The following is a 16,690-nucleotide window of genomic DNA, read 5'->3' as shown; positions in this document are numbered from 1 at the left end:
CTTCTATAGCATCTGCAAAAAATCCAGGAATCCAGCCAGAAAGTGAATCACCAGTGCATTAAAGACTTCTATGGAGTTGCCAATTCATTCCTGTGGATCCCTTTCTTCTGGCGGTGCATTCCAGCTTAGAGTACACCTGAATCAGCAACAAATAAGCTATAAAACATCCTGCCTTATATCATCATATCCGGAACTACATCCTAAAACTGTTTATTTAGATATTTATTTATTTATACATGTGCTTGGAGGAAAAAATAGTCCAGACTGTGTTTATACAGATAAATGTTCAGGTTTTTTTTTTTTTCAATTTTTATTGCCAGTATCCCTTCAGTTCACATAGATGAACAACACTCAGTCATTAAGCCCATCGCACAAACAGGGTTAAAGAAACACAGGGCTTGCACAGCTGAATCACTAACCTCCACTTTGTGTGTGTGTGTGTTTTTTTGTACATTCCACTGCCTTTGGTCCTGTTAACAAACCCCTGTGCAGACCACAGGCCAGTATGCATAGTGCAGGTGTGAGTGAGTATGTGAGTGTGTTAGCTTGCGGGTTTTATACGGGTAAATGCGTGTGGTATATAAGCCTTTTCCATCGAGATTCTTAAACGTTTTGCCGTTTTGTGAGTTACCGGAACTGTACAATGCAATTTACAATGGTATCAAACCAACTGCTAGAAAACAAAGCTTAAGGAAATGAGGTAAATAAAAAAAAAGAAAGAAAAGAATAAAGCAAGTGCAGTTTTGCTCCACATAAGATTAATTGACAGTGAAAAAAAAAAAAAAATCAAATCAATGCATTCACATTTTTGCGGTCCCATAATTACACCTAATATCTGACTCTATATTATTATATCTAAATACGCCAGGGACGCAGAAGCACATGTAAACCCTTAAAGTGCATTAAATAATTGCTTTAAAAACCTTGATAATCCTAACAGCTTAAAGAGCTGTTCCAATAATCTATTAGCACAAGTTGGATCATATACAGTACAGTACCGTGCAAAAGTCTCGAGCCAACACTCACTTCTTCAGATTAAATGATGCAGAATAAATGAGACAAAAAATGTTTTATTGTGACAGGATGCAATGTGCCTAAAGATAGAAGTTTTAAATTGGTTGTCTATCTATCGTAACAACCTCAGCAGCAACCTCATTTCCCCTCTCATCCGTTCCAACATCACCGGCCTGATCTCATCATCTGCACCTGGTTCATGCCTTAAGTTAGATGTTTGTTTTTGTTTGTTTGTTTTTAATGACGGACCGATTCATTCAAGGCTTTCCTCCGAGTCCTGCAGGAAGCCTGGAGAACTGTTCCTCGACTACATCATGGACTTCTGTATACTGAAAATACAAGAAAGTCCAGCTCATGGTAAGCAAGATAGAAAGAAATGAGGGGTGCCAAGACTTTTGCACTGTACTGTATGTAGTTTAGAAGATATACTGTACGCGATAGAACTCTCCTTTGAAGAAAAAGTCCACCCTGAAAGACATGCACATCAATATTTGTAATTATCAGTATTTGGATTGAACTTCTCTCGTTAACACGTCTGTCTCTTCCCTCGTCGTCTCTACACCCCCATCAAAAACTTCAATCTTCGTCTTAACACTTCTTTTTAATTTCAAGCTAAAAATCAAGCTCTTTATTTTTAAGGGAAAGGATTCATTTTTTTTCCTTCCACTAAACGACCCTGTGAAATCAGTGGGATACACGTCCGCTAACTTCTCACGGGGATAATTAATAAATAAATAAATAAATAAATATGAAAACCAACAAATTAGCACCAGACTCATTAATCGCATTGCAAATATTTTAATATTGTATTTCATGTGCTTCAGGGTGGACGTTTCCTTTCCTGCTTGTACTGTAGGTTATATGTTAAAAGATTAATGGCATACAGGGGATAAGTCTTAAACAACAATAATAATCATAATAAAAAGGTGCTAATAGTGGAAGAAGACATGGCAAGGTCTGTGGATTGACAATTTTGGCCAAAAATAAATAAATAAATGTAATTCCGTATAGCAAGCCACAATACCTTATCTCACTCTTATCTCACAGCGTCTCAATCCCTTTAAGCAGGATTATTTTTACTTTTCCTGTTAAGGCATACAAAAATCCTTGTGGCATACAAAACCTGAAAGGACCAACACCGTTTATAATAACTGATTTGCTTATTGGTACTTACTTAAACCTAAATACCATGTTGTATGCTTGAGCTCTTACAAAATAAAACTTCTTACAAAGAAAAAAAAAAAAACGATTTATACCTGCAGAGTCAGTAGTTCAAGAATTGTCTTCCCCTCACCTCTAGTTCAAAGACATCAAACAATAAAATCCACATTTGCAAGATTAATAAGTTATAAGGTTTGTTTTTCTTCTTCCTTTAAACATACACACATAAAGAAGGGGACGTCGGTGCATTCCCAGTCTTCACGACCCCTTACATTCTCTAAAACTATGCAACACACAACAGAACAGGATTTTTTTTTTTTTTTTTTTTTTAAACATTTACATTTGGCTAAATATATCCCACAATGCATCACTAGAGACTGCTTGCAACGAACTCGCCTGAGCACACGTCGTCTCTGCCTGTTGATGTTAAAACTCCAAGATCAGGCAGAAACAAATCGAAAAAATTTGAATTCACTGAAAAAAACTATTTCAGTCACGACTGAGATGAGTGCCGTTTAAACCCGTCGAGTGTGTGTGTTGTGTTTATCATCACAGTTAGACCGAAACTGGCCAGATTGAGCTTGAGGATTCTGAAGTGCTGGACGTTTCCGAAGGAAGTAACACTGAAACGTTTTGGCTGTACATCACATAGACATAAAGATATAATTTAATCTTCTTATATGAGAATCTGCTGGTACCGGCCTATCACAGTGACGCTAAAATCAAATAAAAAAATTACAAGAAGAAGATAAAAGACTATGTACAACATACAGTAATAGTGACTAGGTTCTGGCTGCTGTGAGAGAGAGGGTGATACATGTGTGTGTGTGTGTGTGTGAGAGAGTGATGGCTTGAACGATGGTGCGAGCTGATTTCTCTGAAACCAACACTTCACACACGTCATTCTTGAAATCACACTGCGGTTTCACCATCACTGGATCTTCACGAGGTAACAGGTGGATGAGAAGATGTCGGAAATACATACGTGTCCAAGTTCCCAGCAGTGGAGGCGTTTCCTCCTTCAGCCAGGAGTCACTTATTAAAACATAACTATCAGTCAATCACTGGTTCTTTGAGTACAATGACCGAAGATGATCATCGTCATCATCATCAACATAAAAAAAACGGCTCAGTCTTAGAATTAAAAGCAGGAATCCAGACTTTTTCAAGTCCTAGTTTCAGTTTGCAGTCAAGCACCACGTTCCAGTGTTACAGTGTAATGCAGTTCTCTTCATGTCCAGCAGGTGGAGACATTTACCTCCAGCTACAGAAGGCTTTTCCACCTACTCACTTTGCATCTTTTCTTTTTTTTTTTTTTTGCAAGTAGTTTAAATAGGCATCACATTACATTAAATAAAAAGAAAAAGAAGCCAGTCCTTCAATATGAGGTTTGCAGAGTTTGTAGAAAAAGGTGCCAGGTTGAGTTCCTGCGCGGAAAAATGTCACCCACGTCGTCAAGGCTATGTCTGAGTGTATGGGGTGTAAATCTAACTGCATGTGGATACCGACCTGCCTCGAGCTTCTGTAATTATTACACATTTCTGAGATTGTCCACAATTATTGGAATTGTTGTTTGGAAATGGGGACTTACGAAAGAATCAATCAATAATCACAATAACCTCAGACACACGCTAATCAAATATCACACGCAATAAAAGGCCCCAAGATTCTCCAAAGCAGTCAACATGATTCTTTTTCACTGAGAGTGAAAGTTATGTTAGCGTATTGTATTGTGTTGAAACATTAACCTGGCTGAAAAAAAAGAAAACATTAAGATAATGTTTAGAATGTCTATTTTTCATCAATGCCCTATGGATTTGTCCAAATCTATAAAAAGGAAAAAGGTTCAAGCCACATTCCAGAAATGCTAACTTTTTCGAACAGTGTGTGAAAGCTACTGCTGGCTCATGGTGCTAACGGGACGCAGATAACTTTTACTCAGCATCTCAAATGTCAGCATTTTACCGCCTTGAGGACTGCCACTCCGCGGTCTGGTCGTTAAATAGGAATCATGCAGTAAAGATTGTGCTCTGCAGTGGCTTGCGTACAATGTTGTCTTTATGTCTCGTCACTTTTTCTTCTTGGAACTGGAAAGATCTAAAAGTCCTGATCAAAAACGCGAGATGACAAACTTTCACGATATTGCTCTTTGTTGTGTCGGATGCAAGTTAGCGAACAAGCTTGGACTAATTTCTGTAATATTAGCGCTGATAATTCATTTTATTTAGTAGCACCGCCGATAGGCTGCACCACACCCATAGAGGCGGCTAAATAAGCTGAAAAAAGCTACGCTTTTCTATGCTAGGTCTCATCTCTGATTGTTTTTTGATGTAAAGTATATAAGTTTTCACCTTACAGCTAGATAAATCCTTTCTTTACTAGCTAACTTTTGGTATGTTCCTATAGATGGCAGCAATTCTAAGGTTTGAATCTACGTCTATCTTTCGTTTAGCAGTTTGCTAGCGTGGTAACATATGCTAATATGCACATATGTGGGTCATTCTTCAGCGGTCTATATGAGTCAGTGTCTGAGGTCTGGGTCTTGCATTACTTTGCTTACACGTTTGTGTCGTTCCTCAGTAGTCTATATGAGTCTATGCATGGGCTCTGGGTCTCGCAGGTCTGTCTGGATTGCTTTGCTTGCATCTTGCTAGCATTCGTTGCTGATCTTCACTGGTCTGTGTGTATCTTGCTGGCCTGTTCTACTAGCAGGGTTTGGTGACATTGCACAGCAGCTCGGTGACTTTGATGAGACGTGCCACGGTGCTCTGCGATTCCTCCTGCAGCCGCTGGTTGTTCTGTCTCAGGCTCTGCACCTCTGCCTGCAGCATGGCTTTGTCCTCTTTCTCCTGCCAGCATCACACACAATACAACTAATCAACAGGATGCTCTCTTGGAGCACAGGATGGATTTGGAAGAGTAGGTAAGTACAGTGGGGATGTTGGGGGAAGCGTTTGGAAGGGCAATTTGGCGAAAAATCAGGTTAGTTAATTTAGGAAGGCAGCGTATAGAATAGTGTTTGCGGCCAATGTTATGCTTGACGTGATTGCATGCATAGCTCTGTCCACTAGGGGGCAGAAGAAATAAAAAAATCATCACTGATCAGCAGGCTTTCCCATTCTGGGTTCCAAACGACCAATGTTAACTTACCTTCCAAATTTCCTGGCATCGTCATAAGCTGTGTCTCAAATGGCGAAACCTACCACGACCCTTCAAAACATTTATCATGAGCTTCCTAATTTCGAAGAATGGGAAAACTGGTTCTCAGTGTGGAGTCTAGAGCCCTAAATCCTAGCCAGGAATTCTGCACTTTTTCATTTACTTCTTTCTCTTTCGGCTGTTCCTTTTCAGGGGTCGCCACAGCGAATCATCTGCCTCCATCTAACTCTATCTTCTGCATCCTCTTCTCTCACACCAACTAACTTCATGTCCTCTCTCACTGCATCCATAAATCTCCTCTTTGGTCTTCCTCTAGACCTCCTGCCTGGCAGTTCCAACCTCAGCATCCTTCTACCAATATAATAACATTATCTCTCCTCTGAACATGTCCAAACCACCTCAATCTGACTTTATCTCCAAAACATCTAACATGGGTTGTCCCTCTGATGAACTCATTCTTGATCCTATCCATCGTTGTCACGCCCAAAGAGAACCTCAACATCTTCATCTCCACTACCTCTAGCTCTGCCTCCTGTCTTTTTCTTCAGTGCCACTGTCTCCAAGCCGTAGAGCATCGCTGGTCTCGCTACTGTCTTGAACACCTTATCTTTCATTCTCGCTGATACTCTTTTGTCACATAACACACCTGACACCTTCCTCCACCCATTCCAACCTTTTTCATACAGGTGCAAAAACAACATGTTAAAAACACTATTAAAGCAAAAAAAAAAACTATCCAAACCTAAATAAAGTTTTTTATTATTGTTAAATAAAATACACAAAAATTGCTGCACTGATTAAAATCTGGAACCAGAGATTTAAATAGTTCTGAATGCAGGACGTGGAATGTTTTTATAGAGTTAAAGAATCCCTGCATTTGAGTGCTTTTACCTTTTTTTTAACATACATCACCAAAGAATAGTACTGTACATAAGTATGCAATTTGAGACACAGCTTTAGTTCGTTTAAGTTTGCCCCTGAAGTCATCGCCATATTACATCCTGCCACGCTGCCCCCACCATGTTCTCACTGCATCGTTATATTATTCTGAGGATGCCAATGACGGCAGGGTGCTTTTAGAAATATGCATGGGTTAACTCAGGGCACATACACCAGCCCCAAAAACAAAACAAAAAAAACTTCTATACATGGTTACAGACTAAACAACATTGTAGAACTACAGAACTCTAGACTATACGAAACTTCTCAAGCACTGTAGATAAAGTCATACACTACAAGGTCACTTATCAACTAACAAACACGAAACATTTATTGCAGGAGACGACAAAATCACATCTGCTATGACTTGCACATCTGTATAGGAAGACACACACCCACAACAACAGACAAACACATGTGAAGAGAGAACAGAAAAAATCAACTATGGTTGTTCATTCACATTAACCGAGTTATACTGTATAAATGTTTACTCAGTACCACACACTGCCTGGCCAAGAAATGTCACACACTCATTATGGAAACCAATTCATGTGTGAAAATGATTTCCTCATGCTCCCAGAACCACTTTTTCACAATTTGAATCCTGGATTGACGCCCTGTGCCATCAGGGAAGAAAAACTGCACAGATGTGATACCCTGGTCATTCAGTACATTCAGGTCGTCAACTGCCCTTTTTGTTTTATGGCCACATGACGTTGCTGAGTCCGGACCTGCCCGACTGAAGCAACCCCAGATCATAACACTGCCTCCAGAGGCTTGTATACAGTGGGCGATATACAGGATGGGTGTATCATTTCATGTGCTTCCCTTCTTCCCATGACGCACTCATCACACTGGAATAGGCTCAATCCAGACTCATTAGACCACATGACCTTTTTCCATTGCTCCCAAGTCTAATCTTAATGCTCCCTAGCAAACTGTTGTTTTCTTGAACACGTGATCAGTAACGCAGTGCCTTAACCCTCTGATCTATCACTGCTCTTGTACTGGTAGCATAAAGATATTTTACTCTCAGTATTTACTGTAAGTAATGAAATGCAACAATTTTGGGTATTTTATTACTCTGTAGAAATTATTCAAAGCTAAAACTGTAGAGGAAATAAGGTCATGTCTAACTAGCAGTGTTGGGGGACGTTACTGTTTAAAGTAACTAATTACATTACAAAATGACTGTCATTAAAAAGGAATCAGTTACATTACAGCGTTACTTTCTGATAGAAGTAACTAGTTCGAGTACTTTTCCATTGCAGAAAATGAAAACTCCTTTGTGATTCCTTATACTGTACATGTGGTTTTAGTCAAGACCTTTATAATTATTCCACCATCATCACTCAGTGAAGTTTGACCCATAATCTGTTAACTACTAATACCTCTAATCTCACCTACGCGGTTTTGCGCGATGACTGTAAGCAGGTTCCAGTACATCTTTCTGCGCGTTGGTCCTCGCGGAAGCTTGCAGACCTTGCAGAACTTCGCGGAACGTCGGGCGGTCACTCAAACCTCATAGGTGAGATAGGGGTATAACCGCAGGAATAACAGAGGGGGCGGGTTATCGGGGACGGGGCTTGTAGGACGACTTTCACACACACACACGGATTACATAAATTGTCTGAATAACGGATTACATTTTTGAAAATATAACTAAATAACTGGGTACTTAATTGGCAGACCTAACGCGTTAGATTATTTGTTACATCAAAAAAGTAATCCAAGTACTCTAACGCGTTACACCTATCACTGCTAACTAGTGAGCAACGGTACTATGTATATTTTAAGGTTAAGAATAATTTAAATTGTAAGGTGCGGTTTTGGGGTGAGATGAAAAACACCAATGATGTTTATTTAAAAAGGATGATTTATACAATAGATTAACAGTGGGATTAAATAGATTTCAAGGTAAAAGAAGAAAATTTTTAACAAAAAAAAAGGGAAAAAAGGCCTACACCAAAGTGTCATATTTTCATCTAAATTGTGTTATTTAAATTATTATATTTTATATTATTATTATTATTATTATTATTATATATTCTTATATTTAAATTATTTAAGATATAATTTGGGATGATCATGGGTAAAAAACATTAAAAGAGTTAAATTACACTGAGCTGATTTGGAGAACCACCCATAAAATAAGCGACTACAGTACGATTTAATAAAGCAGCTGCTGATGATGTTAAACCAGAAAACATGTTGACAAATCTCATTCCAAGCCACTGTTGAAGAAAAAATGTTAAAAGCTTTTTTTTTTTTTTAAACTGCCCCATGGTTCTCACACTGTATTTTTCTTACCATCTCCATCTGAAGGATAAATGGAATTCCATGCCCTTAACAAACATCCTGCTTTTACGTTCGCCGTTTACTTAAACCATCGGTTTTGTTTGTGAGTGAAGGAGAGCGGGAGCCGATAACTTGGTCGCCAGGGGCAAAAGATATTCATAGCCGTTTGGAAGGAGAAAATGAAGAGATGAGATACAGAGAAATGAGTTCAGGTGCAGAGGGCAGTTTGTATGGTTTCTACTATACAGTAACCACAGGAGAAATGATGAGGTCACTGTATGTTTTAGTTAACGATAATTTATAGGTGTAATGAAATGAATTAAGAGGTCATCACAAAGCAGGCTTAAGTGCAACAACGTGAGACATACATAAACACCGTATGACAGCTATTAAGTGTTCATGAGGTATATACAAAATACAGTATGTAAAGACAACATGATGAAAACATATATATTTTTTAAAAAAAGACAAAAAGCCTGCAGAACTAGCTGTACATGCAGATACTTAATAAAGCAAAGTAATTTATGTTTTTGTCTTTCGAAGCTGTCATTTTCAGTTTATGCATATTTAAATGTTGTTATACTTATCGTGCGATGTGACTCGTTTCTGTGGTATTATCATCAACCGATGATTTGTTATTATCAATAACAAAATACTTCCAATACATATAGTGTTGGACTTCTAATTCTTTCTAATTTCTGGAAAAAAATTTTTTTCTTTTTTTTTTTTTGGTTTTCTCCCCGATTTTCTACCTAATTTAGTCGTGTCCAATTCCTCCCCGTCACTAGGGGGCTCCCACATTAAGGCTACTACTACCACTCAGTCGGGAGGGCCGAAGACTATTACGTGTTTCCTCCGAACCATGTGATGCCAGCCGACCGCATCTTTTCGAAACTGCTTGCTCACGCACCGTTGGGGGCGGCGTAACACACTCGGAGGACAGCGCTATCCGCTCCTTCCGCGTTCGCGAGCTCACAGACGCCCCTGATTGGCTGTAGAGCCGTGATTAATGTGGGAGCGCAAGTACCTCTCATCCCTCCCCCCTGAGAGAGCTCGGCCAATCAGCTCTCTCTAGACCTCCGGCTGCGAAAGGTTACAGCATCACCCGGATGATAGGGCGAGTGCTTCACCACTGCGCCACTCGGAGGCAGATTTCTGAAGAATTTCTAAACATTTTTCCAAAAAAAAAAAAAAAAAAAAGTTTCCTTCTTATACAGATATTTGATTTGGAAATTTAAAAAAAGGTAATATTTCACATTTAAAAAGTATAGTAATTCCAAAACTATACAATAATTTTTTGTTCTTGGATCATGGACCAAACAATGTAAAACCAATTAATCCTAAAGATAATATCTAAAATAATAATTTGATAGACAGATTAATTGAATAGAGAATCCGTATTTAAACACGTGGTGAGCAATAATGCGTCTTTGGCAGCACACATTCCTCATATGTGACTGTGCAGACATTGCTACAGTGGGATAACCCTTTGGAAGAGTTTGTGGTCCATGTGAACTTCCCTAGATTGATGATAACACGGCCGAAGGTTAATGATGAGAGAGAAGGGGTAAAGGGTTTGAGAGACAGATGAGGAAAATAAGTAAAGACGGCACTGCTTTTGTAGTCACACATGGTTATGGTGTTAAGGCTCCGATCTGATCAGACCCCGTCTTGTTTCTCTATGGAGGTTCTCACAGATTATCATTCACACTTCATGCATCATCTCTGGAGAATTCTTCTACTAGTCTCTGGTTTGTTAGAGTTTTTTTGTTTTTTTTTTCTCCAGCTCTTATTCTCATTTTTGCTTTGTTGCTTCATTTTCTTTTCATACTCCAGGTACCAATCAGACAAAGTGTGTTATAAGATTTTGCTTTGATTTTATCCTGAGTAAATTTGCATTCAGGACCTCCATTTGAGAGTGTATTCACTACAGACGTGGACTGATGATTATTTTAGATTTTTATCCACATACCCCCCCTCCCCCCCTGCATGTTAGGACAGATCTTCCTTTTAACAGATCTGACTTTCAAACAGCCATTTTTGCTTCCACAGGTTAAGAATTAAAAGGTGTTACATGATATTATAAGGTTGTTTTCAGCTGCTTTAGTCGGTTTTTGGCGTGACGGAGGAAAAATTTCATGCTGTACTTGCCTCGACTGCCACTGGTCGCTTAGTGTTGAGAGAGGGAGCCTGTCCCTCTGGCCATCTTCTCATCTCCTCTGTTCACCCTGCCCAATGACAAGACAGATTTCTTTGGCTTGTCCCGCCCTACCTCTATTATCCCTCAGTCTGACTGGCTCTGTGAAATAGCTCTGGGGTAGCTGAGGGTGAGGGATGGGTGAGGGTGGGGGGGGGACGGGGGTAGGGATTATATGGACAGAATGAGCGATAAGGATGGGATATTTATGGGCAAGTTCAAAGGTCACTGTGTGGGCTGTAGAGGTGGGAACAGGGCACTCAAATGGGTTCAGTGGGATTTGGCAAAGGAAGTGGAAGTACCTTTTGGAGGTCATCCTGTAGTCGTTTCAGCATGGCCTCCAACTGGGACACCTTCTCCTCCAGGTGACCGGGTGAGTCACTGAGAGAGGCAAAGAGAGAGAACGACTTTAATAATAATAATAGTAATAATAATAATAAATCATTAAAATATAATTTTTTTTTGCCCTGAATTTTCCTCTGAAATAAACATCCATGCAATTCAATTCAATTTGAATCCTACAAGAACACTACACTCATAATACCATAATATTGATGAAATCCCAATTACAATGGCATGTAGCTTTGACCTCAGCTTAAAAAAAGTCAATCAAAATATACACCGCTCTAATATTTTATTGGATTGCCCTTTGCTTAGATTACGTTTGTAAAATCGGTGCAATAACTTGGGCGACGTCATAACATTGATTTCCATCCACAATCGCATTCATTTCTCTCTACAATCTTGTATTGATGATGGGAGAGACAGACCGCTGTGCCAGCACATCCCAAAAAAATGTTTTGTCTGGACTCAGTGTTGGCCAATCCATGTGTGGAAATGATGTCTCATCCTCCCTGAACCACACAATTTTAGCCGAATGAATCCTGGCCGTGGCATCAGAGAAGAAAAATCCATTGATGGAAAAAAATGGACCATTCAGTATATTCAGGTCATCAGCTGACCTAATGTTTTTGGCCACATTTCATTGCTGAACCTAGACTTGACCAACAGAAGCAACTCCAGATCATACCACTGCCCCACGGGCTTGTAGAGTGGCCACTAGGCATGATTGGTGTAAATCTGGATCCAAGTCCCAATAGCTTGATGTTAATATCATTTATAAACATAGCCATGAGTTCTTCTGTTTGTTTTTTTAAAGATTGGATTTCACTAAGTGTTTAATGATCTCCCACGCTCATTTAGGATGTTTTTCCGACCATTTCTCTTCCTTGAAGTTGATTGTTCATCACTATCCTTCCAGGCTTTGCTAATGCATTTGACCGTTTTAACTCAATTTTAGTAGTTTCAGCAATCTCCTTAGTTCTTTGCTTGACGCAGGCCAATAATTTGACCCTTCTGAAACAGAGTAACATCTGTTTGCCATGACCACAGGATACATCTTCTGTCATGGTTGTTTAAGAACTCAGAAGCATCAGTTAGGGATAAATAACTTGTAGCCAGCTGAAACATATAAATCACTGCATTAACCATCCATAGGCTTGACTTTTTGGGTGGGCAGTGTATGTGTATAGAACAATGCATAAACATCACATGGGTATTTCAGGAATTAAACAATATTACTGATGAATTATTAAAGATTCATTCCATTAAATAGTCAAGCGGTACACATTCTCTCAATTACACATGGATTTGTTATTTTAAAAAAGTCATCAGGAGTCATTTTAAGTTTAATTTCTTTAAATGCTTGTAAGTTACATTACATTACTCTGTATTTAACCTAATGCATGTGATTAATCTAGACATTTTAATGCGTTACTATTTTTTTTATGTAAATAAATCACATGACCAAGTTCGACCCTAATGGCTACCCATAATCACAGCGCGGTAATCTAATGTTTAGCGCGGATAATAAGACGACTGAGGAAACATCACCAAGTGTGCTGAATGGCAAGATTCATTATACAGTAAAAAAACAACAACAACAAAAAAACTTCTAGATGGAAGTTTGGATTAAAAACTAAGTTGTAGGCTTGAGCTACCTTTAAGGGGAACTACAAGAATGCATTTGCTAAGATTATAGGTAATGATTTTCAGATCTGAGGGTCCAGGTTCGTGATTAAGCCCGGCTGTCGATGGGTTTTAACATGTGTTAATGTTTGAGATATTATAAAACTGCATAATCTGTTTCCTTTAACCAGTTTGTCATGCATTTCTTTATTGCAACATTGCACATTTATAATACAAGTAAATGTAACAAAAAAAATTTGTGATTAATCATGATTGAGACAAACTATGACTGTGATAAACTTTTCAAATTTCAGATCAAATTTTTTATCGATTGACAGCATTAATAAATACTCACAACAGACTATAGTAGCCCATAAAAAAACCCATAAACTATGCAATACGTAGTTGCTTCTCACCTGTCTTTAACATCCTTGAGCTTGGCATCTGTCTGCGTCATTGTGTCTTCTCCTGCCTGAGTGCCGTTCCCAGCCTTTCGATCTAAAACACAATCTAATTACCCAACTGCTAACATAGAACCAAAGTCTAATCATCCTGAAACAGTCAGAAAATTCACAGGTACAGTATACACTAGACATTTGCTGATACATAATGAACCACATTTATTATAATGATCTGCTCTTCACGCTTTAAACTAAAAAGTTGCTTTAATTTGCATTCTGTTAATTATCCATCAAGTCCAGCTTCTACAGTAAGTACGTACGTTTCATCAAAACCACCCAAACTACTAAGTGCCATCTCAGAGCAGTATTAAATTATGAAATAAATTGCCCACACTTCAGCAGCAACTGCCAAGAACAGTCACAGTGTTTTTCACACTTCCTGGCACTGTCAGTATCAGACAGTCCTGGGTGCTCACTGTTGATCCGTGAGGTTCTTAGTTGAATCTGCCTCGCGATCATTATTAGGAGCTGAAGTATACGACTGCTGTCAAGTGAACGGTTTTGGGCTGACAGTCAATTAAGTCAGGTGGCAGCAAACTAACGTGGTTATTACGACTACCACTATTCATAAAAACACTCAATAATCTTTCAGGATCTCACTTTAAAGGTGTCCTGATAACGACCAGATATCAGTTACCGTGGGTTTGTGAATTGTGAATATAAGAAAAATACCTTGAACCTGACTGCTCCTTATAATAAACTCCGATCGAATGCTGTTTTTTTTGCCTACTCAAATATAAGCATAACAGCTCAGATGATCGACCCTTGCGGTTGTCTTTATAATCCCTTACCTTCTCGTGATAAGGCTTCTAGGATATTCCTGCATGCCGTGGCGAGATCTGAAATAGACTGCCATTCCTCCTCTGACGAATCTGCTGTTTCTGAAAGAACTGAAACACAACAAATCCATCTATCAATAATACGATACAGACAAATTAAACAAACACATGGATGAGCATGTGACATTTTAACGCTAAAAACCTAACCAGTGACAGAATATCTCCAATAGGGGGCGCTTAAGCTTTGCTGGTCTTGCTGCCATCCCGAAAAAAACATTGACACGAATACTGTGGCTTAGGGCATCAGCCGAGTGTCCGATGTGTCTCGGTTTCACACATTTATCCTAACAAAAGCTTTGAGCGCAAATATATAAATATAACTGGCCAAATGTGCATGAGTCCGGAGAAGAGAGTCCAGCCTGCGAAAAGAGCCCAGGGACACAGCAGATGGTCAAGGCAGAGTCTCTCGATTCGAGGCGGGATAAAATCCTCTCCCCTCCTTTTACCCCACCAAGCCCCCATCTGTCCTCTGGGTCTGGTGAGGCAAGGAGCAAAACAGGGAGGAGGGGAAAGGGGGCATTTCCAGCTCAACACAACTGAAGGATGGAATGAAGCAAAAGTGAAAGAGGAGAAGACAAAGAGGGACGGATGGGGAGAGAAAGATGAATGAGGAGAAAGAAACATGGGGATGAGAGAGAGAGAGAGAGAGAGAGAGAGAACGTATGAGTAAGAAGAGAATAATATGGGGGTGTTTAAGCGGAGATAGATAAGTGCCAAAAGGCACAAAGCAAACAATTTGGGGCGGAATCACACCAGTAATGATTTTTGTTACTGCCTTTATTTTTAAGTCGGCCTTTAAAGAGACACAGTGCGCAGAGATTGCAGGATCCATTTACAGCAATTAACAATTATCCCAAGCAACATGTCTGCACTCAGTGCTTTCAGGCAGGGACACCATGTCATGACACACTATACACAAAAACCAGGAGAGAAATCGCACCATGTAACATTAGCCTTTTTAATAAAGTTACACGGAAAAATCTGTATTCGTTGTTTATTGGAGAATAAAGTAGCATGCTGGGAAGAGGCATTGTGGAGCAATGGAAGAACAATAGGATAGGATGATAATCATAAACAGTCATCCATATCCTGAACACTCCTGAAATGTGTTTCATTTGCACTTGGATTTGTTTCTACACTGCACCTGTATATATAGGGACACCCAAGGGTCTGGATCGGTACACACAAATGAGCAGCGACTTCTCTAGATGAATAATCTTGTCTCAGGACATGAGACGAGCTCTCGATCATCTATTGCCGTCTTTTTTTTTTTTCTTTTGATCAGAACATTTTAAATAAACAGACCCCCAACACGTCTACATACACGGATTATGGCTATAGTTCCAGTAATTAATATTTTACAATGCAGCTAAGGACATATTATGATAAACAGAACGAGCCGCTCACCATCATATCTTCCGGTCCGAATCGTTCGTTATAGCATTACACTGAAACAGAATTGAGCGGTTCTTCTCATAAGTCTTCTAATCTGAGTCGTTTTTTTTTTTAATCTATTGCACTGCATAGCATCTATGGGAGTCACGTGACCAAGGAATGAACGACCGGGACTAGGAGACTCACGAGAAGAATCGCTCAATTCTGTATCCTGTGTAGGCCACTGCATAGCGTCTATGGGAGTCACGTGACAAAAGAACGAACAATTCGGACCAAGACTAGAGAGGTCACTACTCGTTTCTGTTTTCTGTACATAACCTATGGAGCTTTTGCAATGCTTTACGCATGCACGCCCAGTAGAAAATGAACAAATAACTCTCTAAGACTACTTGTTCTACTGCTGGTTCTTACCACACTGGACCTGTCTCAAGGCTAAAACAATCCATATCTTCTGCCATTCCACACATTCTGTCTAGGAGACAGTCCCAATCAGTCATGCATCAGTAAGACCACCTCCACACCACCACTCCGAAGGCCTGTGTGCCTTCAAGTCTGCTGCTGTTTATGCTCTTGACTCATGGCCAGCCTCATCAGCAACAATGATGAATCAGCATCCAGGGCGGAGATGAAGCAGCTTGCGGACTGGTGCAGAGACGAAAGTCTATCGCTCAAAGTCAATAAACTGAAAAAGATTATTGTTGAGTCAGGAGGGGCCAGAGTGATCGCTTCACTGCACATCAGTGGGAAAACGCAGAGAGTTTCAATGTCTCTAAGGATCTCTGGAGGGCACATCACCTAGTCAGAAAAGCCAAACAGTGTCTTCATTTTCTTCTTCACCACTTTTATATAGGGACAACAGCAAGCTTTCTATCCTTTTTGTATCGATGTTATATATTTGAACAAATGCATCTGTCTCAGACTACAAGATCTGACGGCGGATTGTGGGAACAGTTGAGAGGATCGAGATCTCTTTACATTAACCTCAAGCAATACATCCACAAGACCACCAACTCTCATGGACTCTTCACCTTATCTGGCTTATGTTAACTTTATCTGGCTTCAGCTTATCTGGCTTCATGTTATCTCTCAGTACAGGATCATCCATTCCACCACTACCAGAAACCCCAACAGTGTATACTGTCCCAACACCCAATCTGAAATGCTTTTTCAAATACCTGCTGATTCCAAACAACTAGCTAACTCTGAGCGTGTTTGCTTTATGATGTGAAGCCAGCCAACCACATCTTTTGCAGCTGGTG

At 39.6% G+C, this 16,690-nt stretch overlaps 1 protein-coding gene across 5 annotated transcripts in view; it reads right to left on the bottom strand.

Moving 5' to 3' along the window:
* Positions 1–273: 273 nt before the first annotated feature.
* The window catches only part of zmp:0000001168 (signal-induced proliferation-associated 1-like protein 2), a 74,418-nt gene continuing 58,001 nt past the window's right edge, over positions 274–16,690 (bottom strand). For 3 of the 5 annotated variants that reach the window (XM_053485264.1, XM_053485265.1, XM_053485263.1), the window contains exons 13-16: positions 13,989–14,087; positions 13,153–13,234; positions 11,071–11,149; positions 274–5,024 (exon numbers count right to left, since the gene is read on the bottom strand). In XM_053485264.1, coding sequence (XP_053341239.1) covers positions 4,881–5,024; positions 11,071–11,149; positions 13,153–13,234; positions 13,989–14,087 — 404 coding nt within the window. In that variant the 3' untranslated portion in view covers positions 274–4,880. Of the gene's footprint in view, positions 5,025–10,722; positions 10,893–11,070; positions 11,150–13,152; positions 13,235–13,988; positions 14,088–16,690 lie in introns of all 5 variants that reach the window. The other 2 variants (XR_008356261.1, XR_008356262.1) reach the window with 2 other exon arrangements.

This window comes from Clarias gariepinus, chromosome 24 (assembly GCF_024256425.1).
Source record: "Clarias gariepinus isolate MV-2021 ecotype Netherlands chromosome 24, CGAR_prim_01v2, whole genome shotgun sequence".
Classification (NCBI taxonomy): Eukaryota; Metazoa; Chordata; class Actinopteri; order Siluriformes; family Clariidae; genus Clarias; species Clarias gariepinus.
The sequence above is the reverse complement of the archived record's forward strand: the minus strand, read 5'-3'. Positions and strand labels throughout refer to the sequence as shown.